General features: G+C 38.9%; 1 protein-coding gene across 1 annotated transcript; it reads right to left on the reverse strand.

Annotated features, from left to right (window-relative positions):
- Window positions 1–2: 2 nt before the first annotated feature.
- Window positions 3–23,565, reverse strand: LOC117299655 (GDNF family receptor alpha-4-like). Its single transcript, XM_033783203.1, has 14 exons — window positions 23,493–23,565; window positions 18,305–18,439; window positions 16,905–17,069; window positions 11,957–12,013; window positions 11,598–11,681; window positions 9,597–9,921; window positions 8,449–8,657; window positions 6,509–6,613; window positions 5,370–5,434; window positions 4,280–4,388; window positions 3,531–3,617; window positions 2,516–2,649; window positions 1,878–1,961; window positions 3–306 (listed from the first exon to the last, which is right to left on the reverse strand). Exons 1-14 carry the CDS (start codon window positions 23,512–23,514, stop codon window positions 67–69), a joined length of 1,821 nt encoding a protein of 606 aa, XP_033639094.1. The 5' UTR covers window positions 23,515–23,565; the 3' UTR covers window positions 3–66.
- Between the last annotated feature and the right edge of the window lie 1,063 nt (window positions 23,566–24,628).

Genomic DNA, 24,628 nt, shown 5'->3' on the forward strand with positions numbered 1-24,628 from the left:
TCGGTCGCACATGTGTTTTATTTTTCAAATCTTTAATTTTGCAAATAATTATTAAATATTTATTTACTATACTGATACCCATAGGATAAGTGTTAGGATGATAAATAAATAAAACAAGTATTTCTTGTCAAGCTGGTGGTGATACCAAACACCACATGAGCGGGAGTTGGTAGTCACAGGCGATACTCCGGGCTCAACAACAGTTGCTATCTTCACAATGGACATGATAACATCAGTGGCAACAGAGGGCGCCCTGTAGTTTATCAGTGACGCCAAATCAACCAGCTGATTCAAACATTCCCATTCCTATAATAAAGAAATCAATGAAAGAAGGACACTTCAATCAAGTTAGGCAGTTAACGTAGCAAAACATTAAAGCCATTGGACACTTTCGGTAAACAGTATTGTCCAAAGGCCCACACTTCGTGTATTACAGCTGATATAACAAATTAACAAACCTGTTAAAATTTAGGCTCAATCGGTCATCGTAGTCAGGAGAAAATAACGGGAAAACCCACTCTTGTCTCCGCACGTTTTGCCGTGTCATGACATGTGTTTAAAATAAATCCGTAATTCTCGACAACGAGAATTGTTAATTGTTTTAATGTTTTCTCGAAAAGTAAAGCATTTCATAGAATAATATTTCAAGAGAAGTCTTTAACCATTACCTTTTGTACACCTAGTAAGTTATTTGTAAATCTGTGAACTTTTTTTTTTCTGTGCCGAAAGCGTATAATATTGGCTTTAAATGAACAATACAGACTTGGTTTTTGCTAACAAAACAGTTGCTGGCAGTGTAAGCACTTTATGTAATCCACCATATACATAAACTGACAAACCTGTATAAGTTTGAGATCGATCGGCCATCTGGGTCATGCGAGAATAGTGAATAACAGATTACAAATTTTGCATTGCAACGATGCCAAAATAAAAATCAATAAAACGCTCACTGAGCGATAAACTCCAAACGCGAAGTTAGATTATTTATTTATCATCAAACTAATATGACATTTCAGACAGAAATATTTCAAGGGATGTTTTCTACTATCATCATTATTAGACCATGTAAGTTTTATGTAAATCTGTGATCTTCACGATTTTTGTTTCTTACCAATTACGTAACATTCATTTAACTTTAACTTTAAGGATTAAGATTCAAATGCCGACCTCAACAACAAAACAAGACCAAATAAAAGCAGCTAAGTTATTATTGTTTAGATACTTCTTTTCTCCCTTTGTTAAGAAGCAAATAGCCTACCACTCACACGCACTGGTCACCTCAACAGAGAAAGAAGCAAATAGCCTACCACTCACACGCACTGGTCACCTCAACAGAGAAATAGCCTACCACTCACACGCACTGGTCACCTCAACAGAGAAATAGCCTACCACTCACACGCACTGGTCACCTCAACAGAGAAATAGCCTACCACTCACACGCACTGGTCACCTCAACAGAGAAATAGCCTACCACTCACACGCACTGGTCACCTCAACAGAGAAATAGCCTACCACTCACACGCACTGGTCACCTCAACAGAGAAATAGCCTACCACTCACACGCACTGGTCACCTCAACAGAGATATAGCCTACCACTCACACGCACTGGTCACCTCAACAGAGAAATAGCCTACCACTCACACGCACTGGTCACCTCAACAGGGAAATAGCCTACCACTCACACGCACTGGTCACCTCAACAGGTATACAAACTCTTCCTCAACAGAGAAATTTTCCCTCGGACAATTGGAATCAGCACCCGTTTTCATTTTTGATAATCGACATAAAAAAAGATGGGCAAGTTTACAAGTTATGTTAACCACGAAATTACGTGTTTCACTGATCGAACCATAGTGAAGCTGGATTGTAAATTTACCTGTAGACGTTTTGAGTGAGCGAAGAATGCAATGGTGCCATTAGTCTCAGCAGCACCACTCGTATATTCAAGTTGGCATGGATTCTAAAAAGAACAAGATAGCACAGAAAATGTGACATGGAAAAACAAGACGATCCAGACGATCAACATTCAATCAAACTTGTCAAAAACTATTCGAATGATGCTCAAACTGATTTGGATCTAAAACCACTTGAATTCAAATCAAATTCAATTTAAATTCAATATATTGGTTTATAATTAGAAAAAAATCCATTACCAAAGAAAAAGTCACAAACTTAGGTAATTTTGTTAAATTTCGTGGCTTTGTGTTCAGCAGCCAGGGCCAAATTAAATGGAGCTGCTAAGCACACAAACTTGCTTATCATAAAAATTTCTCCCTTGATGAAAAACAGGATTACCAACCAACTTTCCACGTGATTTTCATGAAGAGCAAATAACAGCTGAATACCAGTAACAAGCAATATGCAACAAACGTTGGTAATCCTGTTATTATCAAGGATGAAATTTCATGCTTAGCAAATTATTGTACTTAGCAGCTTTATGAAACTGGGCCCAGGTTGGTTGGAAATTAGTCGAAGATGAAATTTGTTATTTTGCTAAACAAGCCCTGTACTTACTTGCGTGTTAATACTTGCAAGTAGTTGATGCAGTTTCTTTTTGATGACTGAAATGTTGAATTCAACGTGTAGTTGGTGACGAATAAGCTCTGCTTCCGTAACACTGTATGCTAGTAGTAGACCAGGAGAACGTGCTGATAGAAGGACAATTCACATCATTTATCGTTTCTATGTGGCTGTTTTCACTGGGTGATATTCGTTTTCAACCCATGACACTTATATCAGTTCACGAGACTTCATTTATCCAAATACGTATAAACCATGTGAACTTTCATTACAGTAAGTGTGATTTAACTGCACTGGTCATAATGGGAAAGTTGACATTTTGTGTCGCAATTTCCATACAAATCCAAGAATTGTGAAAGTAAATGCTGGACACGTTTTAAGATGTGTCCCCCTTCAGCATATCAAAAATTTAAAAAGTACAGTGCAATCTGCATAAAATATAAGATTTGATGTTTTCTTCCATTAGACTGTGTACAAATCGTGCTTGCAGGACCTCCAGGCTCTGTGGCTCGTAAAAATGTGACGTCACAGGTCGCTTCGTCTATACTGTGCGAGGTTTAAGAACATATCTCAATGGAGGTTTCAATGTTCAACAAAATAAAAGACACACGGAAAATGATTGCAAAATTTAGTCGTGGTGAACAACTCTTCAACTAGACGTTACATACATGTCAGATCCGATAAGTATATGGACTAGTGCATGGCAAGATGGTAAAATACGGAACGATTGTGTTGCCAAATTTAGCGCTAAACAAACAGACAAAGGCAATCTGATCTTGCATGCAATTATCAAAGAACAAGAGATTTCTGTGAGGGCCTGAGTATCGTTCCGTTTTCTGTGTGCAAGTAGTTAGATGTAGCAAACCCCCTTTGTATTTAGTCTCTCCTCGAATGAAATGAAAACACCTTTTGTATATCCTTAATTTAAAACAAACTTGACCAGCCGTGTTGGGGTGGAGGGTGAGGGCTACAAACACAACTCCCTGGCATGGCATATTATATTACTTACATAATAACTTGGATTGTGTATCAATGCAGAGACGTTGGCATCCTGACCACACACATTCCTTATGAGCATCGAATCCAGAAGATGTATCTGTAATGGAGTCACAGTCAATCAGTGAGTTACAGTTTCAAACAACACACTTCATTCAAATAAGAACCATCACCCAATAAACGACATTTGACAAACTTGTTTCCTAACCCGCCCCACCCCCCGAGAAATTTGTCTAAACGAGGAAGCACAGCTAAAGGTAAATTAAATAAACAAACAATACTATTCGTGAAAACGTGACCAGTTGAAGTTCTACTCACTATAGTTGTAGCTCATAATATTATGCGCTTTCAAAAACACACGACGCCTTTGATACTTTCTTTTTTATGTCCATAAACAAAACAAAACAAAAAAACACATGTGCAATAGAAACTAATCCCCAGCATTTTTGATAAAATCTGGAACTACATTTTCCAAAGGAGAGTTTTACCAAATTAGACATTTTCTAATGTGAGGTTGACACTTGTACACAGGCTTCTCACAAAATATAGTAAACAACAAATACATGTGATGAGATTGAACCCGATACATGGTTGCATCCGTCAGGCGGTGTTGTCATTGAAATTAAGCCAACCAAATAACCAAATAGAGGCCAGCGGAAAATATAATCTGGTACTATATTATAAAGTAAATCAGTTGTCATACTGTGATTTTGTGATTGGGGACATGACGAGGAGGGGTGGGAAATCATCAAGGCATTGTACCCTTTCGACATGTCGTTACATTGCAGAGTACGCTGAAACACTCGGATAGAAAACCACTGCTCAAGCACCGGCAAATCTGTGTACAATCGGCTATATGCTCATCGGGTATCTGGCAAGAGAGACACATACTATCAATTATACCATATCATCAATGTACAGATAATAAGGATACTATATTAATAGCACATCAAAACAAACTTACAGCAGAAACTACTCACAATGAGTACAAACAAATACAATGAGACAAAACCGAACCAGCGTGTTCGTTTGTTGCTACTCGTGTGTTCATCCTGACCAAGAACAGACTGGACAACGGCCTAAAAACCGACATGATGAATGCATGAGAAGAAACTGTTGTTTGTACATAGTCTGGTTCCCAGACCCAAAAATCTCCGACTAGGCTCTGTCGAATTTAGGGTCCGGTATCACCCAAAATCACGTGACCAAAAAGGAGGAATTCCTCCTTTTTCGAAGTTATCCGAAATGTTCCGAACGTGTTGTCGTCAACATTCGGACAGTATTGTTGATGTTCGGTATGGAATCGTAATGTCAGTCCTGTCGGCCGTAGATCCAGGAGTTTTTATGCCAGCTATTGCCAATGCAGGCGTTGTGCCTAAACAAAGCGTTTGCAAAGCGATGCGACAAGTTCAAAATATATACACCTGGGAAATCACTCCGGGATCTGGTAAGTTTTTGTCCTTTTTGTCTTCAAAAATATTTTTTTTTAAGGTGTTTTGACTTGAGTGTTCAAGACATTTGATTGAGGATCAAGTGTCATGATTTTTGAAAGTGGTAAAAATGGGGCAAATCTGGTGACTAGCTGTCGAAATTATACGTGTTGAACCAGATTGTCACTAATTGCCGATCAAAATAATCTCGTAACCCTCCGACCTAGCGGCCGTCGGGAGGAGGGTTACGTTATCGCAACTACTAGTGCAGACATGGTTTCCCTGGAGATGACCCCCGACCCTGACATGTTGCGTCATGCTCTATTTTTAACCGTGGGTATTACCTGACCTAAGATTTTTAACGAGAGGCGTCAAGGAATCCTTGGTCAGGGGACCAGACTAGTTTGTACACGGATACTTACCCGGATAACATTCCCTGCTCTGACGTATACATCATGGCTACCACTCCCAAGCTTGACGTCACAACCTCAATAATTAGAATAACGATTAAATCTTTTAAAATCTTTGAATAGTTTAAAGAAGAATGATACTTTGGTAGTGAGTCGCAAATGTATTTAATAAGGGAATCAATGTGTGGTGAAAAGGTTTTCAACTAGTGGTTTAAACCCGCCGAAGCCTGGTTCTTGTTAATTTTACCGAGACGCCGAGACGAAGTCGAGGTAAATTATCAAGAACCAGGCCTCGGCGGGTTTAAACTACTAGTTGAAAACCGATTCAACACACTTTGATTCCCATTCATAAATATCCTTTCGGTCAAAAACATCAACACTTTTTGTCGAAAAGTAAAATAAATGCAAAAAATATAAAAATTGTTCAATGATTTCTTCCAACACAACACCCCTCCAACTATCAAATGGTAAGACCCTCGGGTAAACAACTCCTTATAAGGAGATTGTGCGCGTCGCGCGTATCGCGTGATGTGGCACAACTGTCCCGGCCGCTGCTCTCGACCAATAGGAATGAAGAAAATGTCTTATAAGCACAGGTGCAAGCTCGCGTGTCACGCCCATGTTTCAACACTTTTTACTGGTCATTATCAAATGTTTAAACACCCCACGTGACGCGCTCTCCACCAATAGGAATAAAGAAACTGTCTTAGGTATGAATGAATGTTCTTTTAAAAAATTCTATCAGTAACAACAGAAAAATTCATTCGTGTCACAATATTGTCACTAAGCGAATTAACTTTCAAACGAAAACATAAAAAAGTAGGCAAATAAATCGGCGAAAAATGGACCATGCAATTAATTTTATTTCAGCTTTGAGAACATAATTTAATAAACGATAGCTATCGTACGAGACTATGACATGTCACCAAAAAGAAGGGATCAATTCCACAAAATATAGTTGGAGTCGGGAATAATCTTAGATGTCGTCTTCCATCTCAGTTAATGTTACGTAATCCTGTCGCAATGTGACAGAAATTCATGACGTACGAAATGCAGTAATTCGTCGTTAGGAAAAGCATTTTGTTCACCATGTCCTGAGAAGAATAAGCAGCAATAATTTGACATGCAGTTATAAGAAGGGGCTTAATTACCTTGGTTAGAATTAACACGTTTGTTGATACGCAACCTGGACATCTGGGTGGTGTGTACAACTTCCACATTATCAGCCGGCGTGTAGTACGCATAGCTTGCTCGTACTGCACAACAGAACAAATTAAATACATTGATAAAAAGGACAGCAGAGCAATAATAAAGGCAGTGGACACTATTGGTAATTGTCAAAGACTAGACTTCACAGTTGGTGTATCTCAACATATGCACAAAATAACAAACCTGTGAAAATGGACAAACCTGCGAGATAATAATGAAAGAAAAATTACCCTTGTCACACGAAGTTGTGTGCTTTTAGACGGTTGATTTCGAGACCTCAAGTTCTAAATCTGAGGTCTCAAAATCAACTTCGTGTAAAATTACTTCTTTCTCGAAAACTATGGCACTTCAGATGGAGCCGTTTCTCACAATGTTATATACCATCAACCTCTCCCCATTATTCGTCACCAAGAAAGGTTTTATGCCAAAAATTGTTTTGAGTAATTACCAATAGTGTACACTGCCTTTAAAGGAACACGTTGCCTTGGATCGGTCGAGTTGGTCTTTGAGTATCGTTTGTAACCGTTTGTTATAAAATGCATATGGATAGAAAGATGCTGTAAAAGTAGAATACAATGATCCACACAAACATGCCTCGAAATTGCACGGTTTTTCTTTTACCTCGTCGACTAACACAGTCGGCCATTTATGTGAGTCAAATTTTGGACTCCCATAACATATGGCCGACCGTGTTAGTTCGCAAAGTAAGAGGAAAACTACGCAATTTCGAGGCAAACTTGTGTGGATCATTGTATTCTACTTTTAAAATATATTTCCAACCATATGCATTTGATAACAAACGGTTACAAACGCTTTTCGTAGACCAACTCGTCCGATCCAAGGCAACGTCGCCTTTAACGGAGTCGCTGTAAGAAATACATCGAAGGCAAAGGCTGTTTCCAAGTTGGCGGCTACAGCTACGGCTACGGCTAGATTTCCGCGTCATCACGCAATGAAGTATGGGACGTCCTTAGCAACACACTTAGCAACAGCCTTAGCCGTAGCCATATACGCCAGTTCGGATTCGGTCTTACACTTCATACAGACAGCTGGAAAGGCCGTCCACATTGTGAAGATCTGATAGTCTCAAAATTATGACTTTACACCTCGACATGACAATACAATGCCGCAAGAAACAATTTTTTACTGTCCTTACTTAATTTATGTATCGTAAACGGCTATTTAAATTCTACGGTGTTACGGTTCTACGGTCAAATTATTCTAGAACCGCTCTTTGATGCACATAAGCAATAAAAGGCGATCTTGGTGATCGTTGACGCACATTACATGCAAAGTCAAGCTTTAGTAGTGCCGTACCACGCTGCACTAAGGACGCGTAATTCACTTAGACTCTTTAAACCGGATATTGGAGGTCAAGCACGATTTCTTTACTTTATCTTAAGTGTTGCTGTAATTTGATTGAAAACCTTGCAAGTTTTAAATCTATCGATCCATCATTATGTTCATGGGATGGACAAATGTGATGTGCCAAAAATGAAAATCACAGTAAATTGGGTAAGCAGGGACGTTTTGCTTTCTGCGCGTACGTACTCCACGTTCTGTTATTCTCCGCTTTCATATCTCGCCCATACATTTTGCGCTTGCACATGTTGCGTAGGCAGAGAATGCTAATCTTAAACGCAGATAGTGGTTAAAGAAGAGCCTCGACATTGGGCCTTGATGGCTCCGATGTGTCCGGACGCTCAATTGAGACCGCTACCGTCTATATATATTTTAATTATTTGGCAAATTAGCATATTCCACAATTATTTTACCCCTAATCGGGATACTATTTCAAAAGTTAAAAATGTGTAGTTTTGGCCTATATTAACTTGTCAATGCTTTAGTTTTCCCCAAAATGCACAAAACATCAGATACTCACAGAAGCATGAATTATCGGACACAGTGTGTTGTTGTTGCTTACATCTCGTAGCTACTGATCCCTCACTCCCTATACATGTACACGTTGCTGCTACTACCGTGCCTAGAATACCAAGCCGGGCATTGCGACATTCACCATAGCTCCGTGTACAACCTGTCCCAGACGTGTCGCTGATGGCGCAATGCTTTTTGTAGTTTTCGAAATTGGTGCTGAAAATTGATTAAAATACCTTCAGTAATAATCTAATTGTAAGATACGGACTGGTGAATGGAGCAACATATCACGTTATGTGGACATTTAAAGTCACCTCGAAGTGGTATTTTGTCAAAGTAAAGCTTTTTTATCACTAAAATATGTGTTTTGATGAGTGGAATACAAATAAACCGTTAACTAAGGTTCTAAAAAAATGGTGACGCTTGGCGCAAGCTAAAAACATGCCCTCAAAGTTGAAACAACACCCGATTTTGTTCACGTTAAGCAAATGCTACTTTAGGTTCGTTACGTCTTTCAGGTACCTTCTTCGACTTCCCACTAGCTGGAAAAATTGTTGGGATGGCGTCATGTTTTAGAAAAGAACTTTTCTCTTCATGTCCAAATGGTGGTGTGTTCCGGATTCTCGAAGCACGACGGCTCGAAGTGTTTGCTGCCCAGAGCGCTGGAAAAAGACGTCGGACCGGACCACTTTGAAAACTGACCCACATGGCCGCCATTGCCGGGAAAATGCAAGAAAAACTACTTTTTTTTCGAACCGTACAAACTCACGACTAGGACTTGCATGTACTTGCACGTACGTGTGTTCGGTGTTCGATGTTCGATCGAGGCAAAGTTTGCCTCGATTGACGTCACAAAAGGGGTAGGCGGAGTCACACCCAAACAACTTTATCTATTTTCTAAACATATTAATCGTTACAAACAATTACTCCAGAAATTATTTTACTGTTCATAAACATACTCTAATGTTTGAAGAAAACGAAATTCCATTTCCAGGTGACTTTCAAGTATTTTATTCTTGACAACAAAACTGAACATTTTAGTCTGTACTCGTTCCTGAAGTTTGTTACTTCATGATGGATATAAATATGCATGGAAACAAGGTACCAGACTTTGCCAATCTAAAAAGTTGCCAATTAGTCAGTGTGTGGACTGACCTGCACAGTGTAGATGCATAGCACTGGTCACTCAACTCCAGACAGTTTGGTATAACTTCTCCTCCCTTGTTGGCACAGTCAGCATTCAAACCTCGTCTCAATACCTCACATTGGGAATCAGCGCTAGTACAGTAGCAATACAACAAAGCATGTGTGTAGATAGGAGACACATGATCCAAGAAGAAGCGAATACTAGTCCTACATTGGGTTGTTCTACACGTATTGGTTAGCCTATCCTTACTGCACTGGGACAAATACTCGGCTAGCAGCTTCCTACAGGTGACGTCACCGGTACATGAATCAAGAGCTTGTACGCAAGTACTTTCTGAAAGAATTAAGATGAACAATAACAAATGTTAGTAACGTTTCCAGCAATCACTAGAGTGAAGCAATGGACCTTTAAAACTCAATTGTACATCAGTGAAGTACCAGGTCAATTTCCATTGTTTACGTAGTTCTGAGCATGTGTACACTACCGGGAACGATGGATTTTACCTGGTAAGTCTGGCGCCACCTAGCGTCACAAAGGTCTCCCATGAATAGAACACAGCTGACTCGTCCTAACTGGGTCATTCCATGTCAGACCAACGCACTTTTTTACATCATGTCTTCCGATTTTGATAAACTCCGAAATGCTCCTATTGAATGGCGCTACATTGAATGGCGCTACACGACATCCAGCCAACATTTGGCATTGCTGTAACATAACGGCAGTGAGAATGGTTGCATCTCCCTAGTATTATATAAAATGACTCTTATCATAGGGAGTAAACCAGGGGTCGATTTCACACACAAAATAGTGGTTACTAAGAACTAGTCCTAACTGGGTCATTCCATGTCAGACCAACGCACTTTCTTACCTCATGTCTTCCGATTTTGATAACAATTGCTGTGCTTGTAGGTCAGATTGAGCAATAAATGCACACAAATTTTTAGCCCGATCGGACTTACCATGTGGTCAGGGCAGAAACCACTAAAATCTGACATTTCTAGGGTAAAATACCACCTTTTTGGTAAAAATATCTCATAACCATGTCAATTCTCATCACATCTATGCAAATTTGAGCATGCAATTCTCATCATTTTGATACCAAATTTGCATATATGTGAAAAAATGAAATGGTTGTGACATTTTTTACCAAAAAGGTGGTATTTTACCCTTAAAATGTCAGATTTGACTGGTTTCTGCCCTGACCACATGGTATGTCGGATCTGGCTAAAAATTGGTGTGCATTCATTGCTCATTCTGACCTACAAGCACAGCAATTTGTATCAACATCGGAAACCATGAGGTAAACAAGTGCGTTGGTCTGACATGGAATGACCCAGTTAGGACGAGTAAATCGTCCTAAACTCGATAATACTAGTCTTTAAAGGCAGTGGACACTATTGGTAATTGTCAAAGACTAGCCTTCACAGTTGGTGTATCTCAACATATGCATAAAATAACAAACCTGTGAAAATTTGAGCTCAATAGGTCATCGAAGTTGCGAGATAATAATGAAAGAAAAAACACCCTTGTCACACGAAGTTGTGTGCGTTTACATGGTTGATTTCGAGACCTCAAGTTCTAAACTTGAGGTCTCGAAATCAAATTCGGGGAAAATTACTTCTTTCTCGAAAACTATGGCACTTCAGAGGGAGCCGTTTCTCACATTGTTTTACACCATCAACCTCTCCCCATTACTCATTACCAAGAAAGGTTTTATGATAATAATTATTTTGAGTAATTACCAATAGTGTCCACTGCCTTTAACACTTTGTGAAATCCACCCGATCATCCGTATAGACCTTTATCAAGGGTCGGCACTCTTGATTTTCTCACATTCAAACCAATGTAACCGTACTGAAAATGGAAGAAAATTTATTAGCCTGGTTCTTTTTGTACATTGAATACAAACACTGTTGTGGCGGCATGATAAAGGTCTATAGGATGACGATGAGTAAGGTCCGAATAAACAAACGATGACTGTACATCAGCCTACACGGTACAATGATTACCTCCATTTTGAATTCCTCCAGTTGGGGGTACTTCTTCATGGTCAGTTGCAGTTAGAAATTGCCACGTATACAGAGGAATGTAATCTGTAACGTGTAATATGCAAATATTTGTGTCAAATAAAAAGAACGATAAACGCTCAACTGGAAATAGACACAAAGAGTTCTTTCTATGTGAACGCCTTTGATTCGTTGATAGGGCACGTCTAGCTAATTGTTCGTTCATGTCGGACTTACAATTACTCGGACCATGGCCTCCATGCTCGGACTCACGATCTTGCAAAAAATGGCCCATCGTGAAATCAAGGCTAACGGGGTATGTGAAGTGAAAGGTATTAGTCATAAATTAAACATGAACTCACCTTGTTTGGTTTGTTGAGTTTCAGTCGGTAGATCAAGACTAGTCTGGTCTCTAGACGCTGTAATGTCATAACAACATAAATCAATTATTTATCTCAGGTAACAATAGTTGGGGAAAACACTTTGGGTTTGGTTTTATCATGAAACGGATGTATTATAAGCACTCCATAATTGTGAACGTCCGAATCATATTTGGAATAACACGTCTTGACAGGATTACCAACACCAAATTGTACAATATCAGCCACCAAAGTGCATTAACTCAAACCATTCAAAACGACAACTCAGATGGGTTGGACACATCTTGCGGAAGCCTACCAACATCCAACATCTTTGCTCTGTACTCCCCATCCCGATAGCCGGCGCAAACAAGGTCGTCAGCGCCTTCTTTATACGCATAGTACATCGCAAGATTAGTTCTGATCTTATGTTCTATTTTTGGTTTATCTTATTTCATCTCCCGTTGTTGTGTATGTATTTTTGACATGATTTTATCCAAATTAGTTCAAATCAAAATCAAATCAAATCAAAGTGTCACCGGATTTTCTGCTCTCCCCGCTTGAGATTCGGAGAATAGCACAAGACAGGAGAGTATGGGGAAAAGCTTTGTGTCCGCCTGCTGTGCAGCCGACTGATGATGATGATGATGAGGATTCCATCCAAACATCCATTCATTATTTACACATTGCTCGCCTGTAAAAGGTTTATAAAGGTTTTGCATTTCCACCCCAGTCAGTATGGGTGAGGAAGGGTGGGGTTGGGCGGGGCCGGTCGGGGCAGGGCGGGCGGTGGACTACCAAAACAGTAGGTTGTACAATACTTTAATACGACTAAATAGTTTCAGCCACGCACATTAGAGGGCGCTCAGCGCGGGCACATCGCAGTTGATACAGCTCCCGTGTTTTGTATTTTTTTGTACGTTTTATTTTATTTTTTAAGTCTATGTTTGCTGTATCGTCCTGAATTATAGTCATTGTCTAGTTTTAAGTCTATGTTTGCTGTATCGTCCTGAATTATAGTCATTGTCTAGTCTACTTGAGTCCTGGCTGAAAGTCGTAGTTCCAAGGATTTGTTCATCAGGAGACTCTGAACTTGTTTCCTTCGTGAGAGAACCGAATATATTTCAGTCACCATGTTTGTTCACGTGTTGTGCATGTTACTGTACAATATATCGATTGCTGCAGGCATGATGGGTGACGTCGCTGGTGCCCTGCCCACCGCTCATCATCCAGCGTTTCAAACTACTATACTTTTGGACAGGAGACCATACCAAAATGGCGACGGGGTTTCGTCTCGACAACGTTATTCAAAAATGGCGACGGGGTTTCGTCTCGACAACGTTATTCAAGATTAGAACTTTTGAGCCTAAAACCACCGAATAACTCAACTACTCATGTTCCAGGTGATACCCTTAAAGAGCTCAAACTGAATAAAGTTAAATCCAAGAGAAGCCGCAGAGGTGGGCGACACATTCCAAAAAAAATTACTACCGTATCCGGCACGTCAGGATCGGGTTTTCTTCAACTGCGCCAATAAAGTATCTAAACACTTACAAATGGTCAGATATATCGGAACCTGAAATAGTATGCCAAAAAATAACTATTCTACTATTCACCGTTAATTTCTGCATATTTTGACACCTCTTGTGTTGCGCTCGATATTGTTAGGTGGATTTATGGGCACTTACGTGGCTTAAGGTTGAATTTCAAAAGTTGCAAAAGCCCCTATTCAAGCTAAATCGTTGAATTGTGACGAGTAAGATCAGCTTTTATTTTACCCGCTGATTATAAACGATTTTGTCGCGTGTTGGATAAATCGGTTGCGATGAACATCAGCAATAATTCTCAGTAACCAAGCAAAGGGGTCAAAGATGGGAGGCATACATCAATCTGGGTTAAGAGCCAGAATCCCTGATTATGGTACGACAGTGAAAGGTGTTTCAAGATAACATGAAAGTTGGCTCAACTGACCAAACAGGAAAGAGGACGGATCGTTGGTTTGATAGAAGCCGGTATGTTGATGCGAGCTGCAGCTCATCAGGTTACAACGTCACCACCGACAGTCAGTAAAATGGTGGAATCGCTACCAAAATCAGGGAAATGTGGACGACCTGCCAAGGATTGGCCGTCCGAGGGTGACTTCTGCAGCAGAAGAAAGTGAACAAGTCCATCAAGCCTGACACCACTCTCGAGGGATTGCGACGCATCCTGATCAGGAAATGACAGGGGATTGACCAGGGACAGATCAGAGGTCTCATTGAGAGTGTATGAGAAGACGACTCTTTGCCGTTCAGGACAGTGATGAAGGACACACCAAGTACTGAGGACACGATACCAGCAGTTTTAGAGTTAAAGATACGGCAATAAATTTCATGGTGAAGTAAACGAAACGAGTTTGTGTCTTTTGTCTTGATTTTGTCTGTGTGTGATGCTTAAGCGATTACCTTCTGGAATTGGGGTGAATAGGGGCTTTTGCAACTTTTGAAAATCGACCTTAAGCCACTTAAGTGCCCATAAACCCACCTAACAACATCGTAGCGCAACACAAAAGGATCAAAATGTGCAGAAATTAACGGTGAATCGAAATGAATAATTATTTGTTTGAATAATTATTTGGTTGAGAGGGGATGGGGTTGCCTTTTATATTAGAAACGTCATTCAAATACAAACTATTGTTGAAATCGCTATCCCAGATGAACTTGAGATTATTTGGGCTTGGGTACGTCCTCGGCGTCTACCTCGAACAGTGGCCTAATAATATGTACTATTTATCACCCTCCTGCCTCCCCATACGAAGCTCTAATGATGGAACATATTATTTCTGCAACGTTGGACTTGCTACAAATTAAATATCCAGACGCAGGAGTAGTGATTCTCGGGGATTTTAACCAAGCCAACACAGACTTAATTTGCCAGACAACTGGCCTCCGCCAGGTTGTTAATACCCCTACCAGGGGGCTAGCGGTACTGGACAATATTACTTGACATTACCAGGAGCCTCAATCTTATTGGCCTATTGGCCTCTGCGATCAATTACAGGAATGGTCTAATAGAAATATGATGAAGCTCAATCCTAACAAGTGCCAGGTTTTCTGTTCTAACTTCAAGAAAGGCCCATTTGTGTTACCTTATTTTTATATCGGGGACTCAGTCCTTGCTCAAAGTAGCTGTGTGAAACTGTTAGGTATTCATATTCAGGATAATCTTAAATGGGATTCCCCGATTAACAATATGTGTAAAGGTTTTACCCGCAAACTTTTCTTTTTTACGTCAATTAAAACGCTGTAATATCCCTGTGGCAGATCTTTGAACAGTGTATTTACAGTATTTGAGACCAACACTTGAGTACGCATCTCCAGCATGGTTTAGTGGTCTAACTAAAAGTCAAAAAGACTGCCTCGAAAAGCTGCAAAAAAAAGCCTTTCGGGTCATCCTTGGTGATAACCATTTTTACACTCAATCCTATAAGGACACTTGTCAGCTAATTGATATTCCCCCCATGGTTGATAGGCTGGAAAAACTATCCATCGGTTTTGGTACCACCCTCCTCAACTCCCCCATGCACCGAGACTGGCTCCCTCTAGCAAGAAATAACAATTTGAGGAATTCCAACACGTTATCCATTGTTAGATGCCGTACTATTCGATATAAGAACAGACCCATTCCACACCTGACTGCTCTCTTGAATAAGCAATAATTTGTTTACCTTGCTTGTTTGTATTATGAACATGTTTCTGGTCTGTTTTTGACCTTGCTTGTTTGTATTATGTACATGTTTCTGGTGCAATTGCTATTTATTTTTAACTTGCCTCCTGCTGCATGCTCCTGTTGTGCCATTGTTTATTTCGTGCTTTTATTTATGATCCTTTAAAATATTAAATTAATAGTAGCACTTAACAGAGTTTATAGCAAGAGGTGTGTTATGCCTCCCTAGTGGAAAGTATTTTTGTATTTTAGTCTTTGAATATCTTTTTTTTTGTATTTGTACTTAAATAAACATTTTTATATCCTTATGTTTTTCTGTAATTTTAAAAATAGTATATATATTTTCTTATGCTCTGTAATTTTAAACGCAATTCAGCCTCTGGCTGCCAAGTTTGGAAGTTTTTAAATAAACCAATAATACAAAATGCAGACTGTCGAGAGGTCATTTTAATACGCCTATAGATGAATACTATATCGTCATAAGTTAGGTAATAGTGAAGGGGGCACATGAAGAGGTACAACATTTTGTTCCTTGGGGGATGCATTTCCGGCCAATTAAAACTGCAGATTCCATTTTGGTTCGTCTGAGACAGACCTGAGACAGACAATTGAATGTGCAGAAATCAGACATACGACATGAGGGAGCTCAATTCAGATCTATGGTTAGATGCCGATTCAAACCGTTCTCCGTTGACATCACCAGGGGGGTTATTACATTGTTTGTGTGAGTTTCTCTACACGTACAACGGGATTCCGTCATACGGGGTTGACGTCCTGGTGTTGATTTAGTGTGGTGTGTACCAAACTAACCGGGACGTCGCACAAACGTAAAATCAATGGGAAAAGAAGTATTCGATTTACGAGGTCCACAAGCAGATGCATGTGTACTATTGAGAGATGTATTTATTTCTGTCATTTTACTTCTAACATGGCTCCGTTTTGGGGTTAAAGTTCGAACTGTTGTGGCCCCAATGTGTCAAATTAGACGTCATTAAACTGCCAACAATCAAGTATACGCTCTGCAACAATTAGTACAAATACAAATACGCGATTATCTTTATATATAGCACATGTATACAAAAGAAAGTTTATGTTCATGTTTTTTTTCTTCAAAACGGTTCAACAGCCTGCATTATTCAAGGCATTTCTTAAGCCCTACCAACTCCTGAGGAGTATGCAGCCCCGTCAGCCAAATTTACACATTGATACATGTAATGAGTAATGACCATTGATTATTATGACTTACCTGTGCATTGTTGTTTGAATACCATTCTATACACTCGATCACACTCAGCAAAATACGGTTGGAAAGGATCACATTGACATCCTTCAAACACTTTACTCTGGGTCAGTATTTCTAAGATGCTGTCACACTGAGATGGCTCCGGTGCCTGGCATGTCGTATCTGAACCTAGTATTAATACAATCAATCCCTTGATCAAATGGATGCCAGAGGTGGCTGGAGGCAAGGCCAATATCTAAAGAGATGAAAGTTTTGAAAATTGAAAATTTTCCCGAGGAACTTTCATTTACCGAATGGGTTAGAATCTGTGACAGGAGTATTTATAATGCACGAATACTGCAATATCTTGTCTACAATACAGTACAACTTTCTACAATATCAACCGATGAGAACTGCTTAAAAACAAATTGTAAAAAAGGCTTAACTCAAGCCAATGGTCACCCCTTTCGGTGCACATTTGTTGTGGATGCCAACCATTTTTTAAATATTTTGGACTGACTTGTTGTATTCCAAAAGAGCATCGCCCCACTGAGATTTTAATTCGATTCGACACAGTAAGGGCGTGCCGTGTAGCACGCCAAGCTCGGTCGTGCTTTATATAGAGTTACACGAAACGTTGCGCTTTTGCCGTGTCGAATCAAAATAAATTCTCAACCGGGTGACGCTATTTGGGAATGCGCATGCGCAAATATTTGAAAAAAGTTTTATGTGCAGTTATCCATAGTCATAATATGAAGATTCTCCGTATGTGGGAGTATTTGGGATGGGATGGAACATACTTTTGACTGGAACAAACATATTGTAGACTTCAGAATGAAGCCAAATGTTTTTGTTGACACTCTTAAAAAAAAACGACGATGAACGCCAATCACCAACAATGGTATTAATGAGGCCAAAACGTAAATACGGAAAACAATATATGGAAAACAATATCTATTTGAGTTTTTCAGCTCTAAATGCCACCATGTCACATGACTCTTTAGCAACAGTTTTCCCGCGTCGCCATTTTGAATTCTTTTAAATGCGGCAAACTATTTCAATAAATTCGACGTTTGTCGCCGATTCGTTTTAATTGCTGCTCTTTTGTCGTGTGAAAATCATTTGAGTTCGATAAAAAAAACTTTGCTAAAGAGCCATGTGACATGATGACAATTCGAGCTGTGTTACTAAAAATTGCCCAACTGATGAGAATTTAATTCGATTCGACACGGCAAAATCGCAACGTCTGTCACCAGGGCGTGCAACTGCCGTGTAGCACGGGCTTGGCTTGCTACACGGCAGTGTCGAACTCAAACAAAAAGTTTACGCTAAACGTCGCTCTTTTGTCTAGTTTAATCTACCATTTTCCAATTATTTGAGTTCGACACGGTAAAAGTGCGACGTTAAGCGCAGGCCTTACTTACTTGAATTCCCGCACAGTTGCGGTACCATAGTCAGCATGATGGCACACGTCCGGTTCTCATTACATTTTTGTTGTGCGTACAAACAGTCCGCAGCTCCACAAGGCGTTGTTAAAATCCAAATCACTATTGGGAGAGCTGTCAAGGAAACAAAATACGATATGACATTGTTAGCTCGTGATCGTCCCAAGGCCAAAGCGGCGTTAGAAACTGCCACGACATGTATTGCTGATATAATCATACTAATCATTATAAAGCGTTTTCAAGTCTTAGTTCCCCTCTGTTCACGCAGAGACAACAAAACAAATGGAACTACCTGTATTGGCAATTATAAAACGTGACTTGTGCCTAAGTCTTAAAGGCAGTGGACACTATTGGTAATTACTTTTTTTTACAATTTGTTTTGCATAAAACCTCCTTTGGTGACGAGTAACGGGGAGAGGTTGATAGTATAAAACATTGTGAGAAACGGCTCCATTTGAAGTGACGTAGTTATTGATAAAGAAGTAATTTTTCTTTTATGATTTCGAGACCTCAAGTTTAGAACTTGAGGTCTCGAAATCAAGCATCTGAAAGCACATAACTTCGTGTGACAATGGTGTTTTTTTCTTCTTTCATAGCTATCTCGCAACTCCGTCGACTAATCGAGCTCAAATTTTCACAGGTTTGTTATTTTATGTATATTTTGAGATACAAGAAGACTGGTCTTTGACAGTTACCAATAGTGTCCAGTGTCTTTAACCACACATTTCTACACCAGGGTACCAGTAACGCAGCCAATGTAACCACAGCGATGCACAATGAAACGTTTAAATCTTACTCCAAAGGTTCTAATAGGGTAAGCTACGTGGCCAATAGGGACATCTTCAATCTACATCACGTGTCATTTATAGTAAACTATTTATAAGTCTTTAAGTTCTAGCTTTCATTGTTAATGAAAACAAATGAAGTTAGAGGCTTATGAGTTTTATAACAGTATATTGAAACCATTATATCACATAAAAAGCCACATCAGATAGGAGTAAGTTTTCTCCGGGGAGATTTATCCATTCAAAGGCTCTTCAAATAATTTTTATATTTATAAATCAGACATCATAAGGGACTGGGTTGCAAAGATGAAACGAATTTGAGATTTTATTTGAAGAGACGCCTCGCTGTTTGATGTGTTGCTGACGTGTACTGGGTTTGAATCTGCCGTACTCTACAGTAAATGCATTACTGCGTTCCGCTCCTATACAATCTACCATACCTCCCTGAATGAGCGCACTGTGGTTTGGACGTTAGACTAGACCGAGTCGAATGGTCATGTCTTAAGTGCAAGTGGGATTGAAAGGAAATATCACAGCCGGTTCCTGTACATTTCCTGTTCTTGTTTAAAAGCATCCTTAAGTGGCCTTTTACCATGAAAAACTATAAAAAGGCATATTAAACAAAAGTGTTGCAATAGAACAGTACTTTTAGTCGTAAAAAACACAAAATACTACGGACATTCGAATATTTTCGTGTATTTTAAACATGTTTTAAAATAGCAGTTCACTATTTGTTATCATTTTAAATAGTGACTGAGTGTAAAATCATTTAGGCACTGGACACTGTTGGTAATTATTTTTGTCAATGACCAGTCTTCTCACCTGGTGTATCTTAACATATTATGCATAAAATAACAAACCTGTGAAAAATTGAGCTCAAGAATTGGTCGTCGAAGTGGCGAGATACTGATAAAAGAAAAAACACCGTTGTCACACGAAGTTGTGTGACTTCAGATGTTTATATTCGGGACCTCAAAATTCAATTTTGAGGTCTCGAAATAAATTATTTTAGTGGAAACACTACTTCTTTCTCAGAAACTACGTTACTTCAGAGGGAGCCGTTCTCACAATGTTTGATACTATAGACAGCTCTCAATTACTCGTTACCAATTCTTCTTGAATAGTATAAGATAATTATTTTAAAATGGAGTGTCCAAAAACGCGATCACTGAGTCCGCCTTTACGCATCTATGGATGGATGATGGTCTATCTAGTTGTGTATCAATGTCCCAATGGACGATGCTACGTATAATCCAGACTCATTCCTAAGCGGATTGGTGTATATACATGCCATAACAAACAGCTTTACTTGTAGCACAATCTTTACCCCCAACGGATAGGCCTGGATTTCCGCCCGAACAAAGTCACTCTTTCCTCCACGTTTATTTTCCGCACATTTTGAAGTAACTTAAAACTGGGTAGTATTCAACTGAAAATAGTTTCTACAAGACGTACGGGAATGACGTATGAGATTTTGTGATTGTTTGGAAAAGCTCAAAACAACATCGCATTGCAACAACCATCTTTGATTCTTGTTTGTCGCCATCGGAAATGTTAGGAAGCAATTTTGATTCTTATACCTTAAACAAGAACTGAATCTCAAGTGAGATTTTGACATAAGCTCAAAGGGATGAGCTTACGATCGTTAATAATGTCTCAAATAAAGACAACAGAGATATTCCCAAATTGTGATTATATCGATGCGTGTATATGCCTTGAGAAGATATCCAAATGCTGCAGCAGCTGTTATTGGAGAAACTCAATTTGCAAACTTTTCGGTTTTAAAAGTTTTTTTTATTATTTTTTTTGTATAAAATTGTGTAAGAATCCCTCGACAGATTGAATTCGAAATCTTCCCTTGTTTGATTAAAGGACAAAGCCTCGTGGCTTCCAGCCAACCATAATATCAATATTTACCTAAAACAAACATACATTATCTGGGAGCTCGTACTGGGAATTAGCAAGCACGCCCAATGTACAATGCCATTGTTGTACTGACGCTTGTTTCAATGGAGTAATGAAGCGACATAACAATCATACGCCTCATCACGTCATTAATTATTCCGCAATCCCCCTCGCACTTAAGTCAAACAATCAAGCCGTCAGTGATATTAAGTTTCTACAATGTTGATATTGACACAATGTTGCAGATTTAATTAAACAAGAAGCGAGGTTAAACAATTATTAGTATTACGATGTAGCATCAAACTACCACCATTGTTAAGCAGTTATTTTATTCACATATAGAGCGGACAGAAGCTAAGCTCAAAACAAGGTTGCGTAAAAGAGAGTTAACTTGTTGAGAATAGTTCAGTATTTGTTGCCAAAGCAGTGCATTCTAATTGTGCAAAGATTTAAAAATTAAGTGTTGGTTAATTATACACAGATTGGTCTTTGTCAATGTGTTGTCTCCTTAATACAGCCATGGTAACTAGCTTTTCTATACGGTGTACGTTTATATTCAGCTTTAGTCATGAGATGTGACAGTTGCAGTAAAAAATGAATGGCATACCGAAACACACTCAATCCAACAACACATTATCAAATGAGAAAGTCGTTGTACAAACATTAATGGTTTTCGAATAATTTCATTCTCTTACACTTTGAGTTTACATATAATCAAAGAATAAATTGCATATAAAGAATAAAATGATCATATTTATGTTAGTTACTTCTGTTTTTATGTTTTCATGTAGTTCTGTAAAATGTGTCAAAGTAGCGTTGGACAACTACCATAACTTGAAGGCGTGGATACGTATCATATCTAAACAAACCTAGTCATTTTACAGCGAGTTTTAGCTCAAAAACTATTTGTTGTTCTTTTGCACACAAATAATGAAGCCGTTGAGAATGCGACTAATTTACCCAACGTTTGTTTAATGTACGTGTGAGAACTCATGGACGTCTTTCAATCAGTATGTCCTTGATTCATCAATAACAATGTTTAGGCACATGTCATCAGGAATATAAGGTTTTGGGTCGGTGAAGGGGGTGGGGCCAAAACGAGTAATGTTTATCTGATTGCTGAAGCTTAATATTCAGACGAATCCGACATCCAGGTTGCTCACAGTCCCACGGCCCTAAAAGCTAAAGCTTTAGTCAAATATGAACCCGTCAAAGACACTGGACACTATTTGTAATAATTGTCAAAGACCAGTCTTCTCACTTGGTGTATCTCAAAATGCACAAAATAATAAACCTGTTAAATTGTTAACTCAATTGGTCGTCGAAGTTGCGAGATAATAACCGAAGAAAAAACACAATTGTCGCACAAAGTTTTCAGATGCACAACGGGACCTCAGAATCTCATTCTGAGGTCTCGAAATCATAGTGGAAAATTACTTCTTCCTCGAAAAGCATGTTACTTCAGAGGGAGCCGTTTCTCACAATGGTTTATACTATCAACAACTCTCCATTGCTTGTTACCAAGTAAGTATTTATGCTAACAATAGTTTTAGGGCCTTTAAGTCATCGGTCTAACCTTTTGTTTGGGGAAGGGGGATTTTGATGCACCAAGAGCATTCATGTTGTGCATTAATTCGACTTCATAATGGGAGGGCGAGGACCTTGTTCGTTTAAACGGGGGAAATCAACTTTAACAAACTTCACAAAACGGTAAAGAAGACTCGTCAATGGTTTATCCTATACTCAGGATTCAGTTTTGTTTGTTCCAGATATTTACAAACCATATAGGTTTGTTTTAACACAAAATTGCCGCAAACTGCACTGATTTACAGACAAAATGTTGAACAGTTACGGCAGTATATCACGAGTATTTCGCTGAAACGAAGATGTACACTATTCGAGAACATTTTAACACTTATGGCAAGAATGAAGGTTGTTCATATAGTATAGCAATAGCTTTTAAATTCCGTTAGGTGTGATTATACTATACTGTTCTTTCGACAAACCATGACGAAGTATCAATTCAAACGTTCAATTCATGTTGTCAGACGTGTTATTAAAGTTAGTGTTAAAGGCAGAGTACAATATTGGTAATTACTCAAAAAAATTATTAGCATAAAAACTTACTTGGTAATGAGTAATGGGGAGCTGTTGATAACACAGTGTGAGAAACCGCTCCCTCTGAAGTAACGATAGTTTTCGAGGAAAAGGTAACTTTTCACGAATTTGATGTCGAACCCTCGGAATTACATTTTGAGGTCTCGACATCAAGCATCTGAAAGCACACAACTTCGTAACATGACAAGTGTTTTTTTTCTTTCATTATTATCTCGCAACTTCGACGAGCAATTAAACTCAAATTTTCACATGTTTATTATTTGTTTGCATTGTTTGAGATACACCTGGTCCGTGACAATATTCCAGTAGTGTTTTGTGTCTTTAAAGAATGACATACAAAATAGAATATGACAAAGTACCTGTTAATTGTAGTGTATCCATGGTTGAAGAAACTCGACTGGTTCACAGTATACAGTCAGGATGGTCTAATGATACATGCTATCACCTATCATCCGGACTATGATGTCCACTCACGCACTATGAGTCCTCACTGTCTCGTCCCATGCCGTCCTATGAAAGATCACACGATACAAGCATCCACAGAGGCACACACACTGAGATCTGACATGCACTGTTACCATGGTACTAGCAATGTGTAGGAGTAAGCTGGGTTTGACTTCAAAACCCACACAAAGATTTAGACATCAGAATATCATTTGCATCGCACAGGAAATACCTTGGCTTGGAATGAAATTGCTAATAATTGTTATATAAATGCTAGGCGTTGTGTATAACGCCGTGTATTAATTATGAGGAACCCAATTATTTTCAAAGCCAGAAATCGACGAGGCATATTGAAAATATTTGCACCTTGTATAACATACTAACTATATTAATAAGGTATTATGTGGCTATGTGACATGTTGCCTTACATAATTAGTATGCATTGTTACAGTAGTGAGTATAGATTTATTAAAAACTGATGCCAACTGGCGTTTCTCTTTCTTATTTACATGCAGCGCTTTCGCTTGTTAAAGTCGTCTATTGTTCATTTTGGTCTGTACCGATCTACACCGATGTGTGTTATCACTGTATACTCACACGTTGTCTTATTTGGATTATAGTTTTATTCTGATCTATGGTAGACTAAACTGTGACGTCACATAAATCGGTCTAGCTCGACTTTTGCATATCCTACTCTTACATTATTTAACTTAATATGTTCAGTTTTCTTGACACACAAAGACACGGTAGTAGTCAAATATACTGTTTATAGACGGGTTTACAGATATGTGTTGTATACAATTTAGTTTCTTCTTATACCCTACTTTACCAAGTTAGAACTTCAAAATAATTGAATTACCTGTCTTCTTATTACGATTGTGGTATACAACATAGTACCGAAGGACCACCACCATACTAACCGATGTTTAGAGGCAGTTACATATTTATCATGGAAATAGAGATAATCGAATGACTTGCACCGTTTCGGTGAAAACTGTTATTTTGACCATGATTGTATTATATCCCTTATTGGTTTTTACATTGTTTAATA

This window comes from Asterias rubens, chromosome 14 (genome assembly GCF_902459465.1).
Source record: "Asterias rubens chromosome 14, eAstRub1.3, whole genome shotgun sequence".
Taxonomy (NCBI): domain Eukaryota; kingdom Metazoa; phylum Echinodermata; class Asteroidea; order Forcipulatida; family Asteriidae; genus Asterias; species Asterias rubens.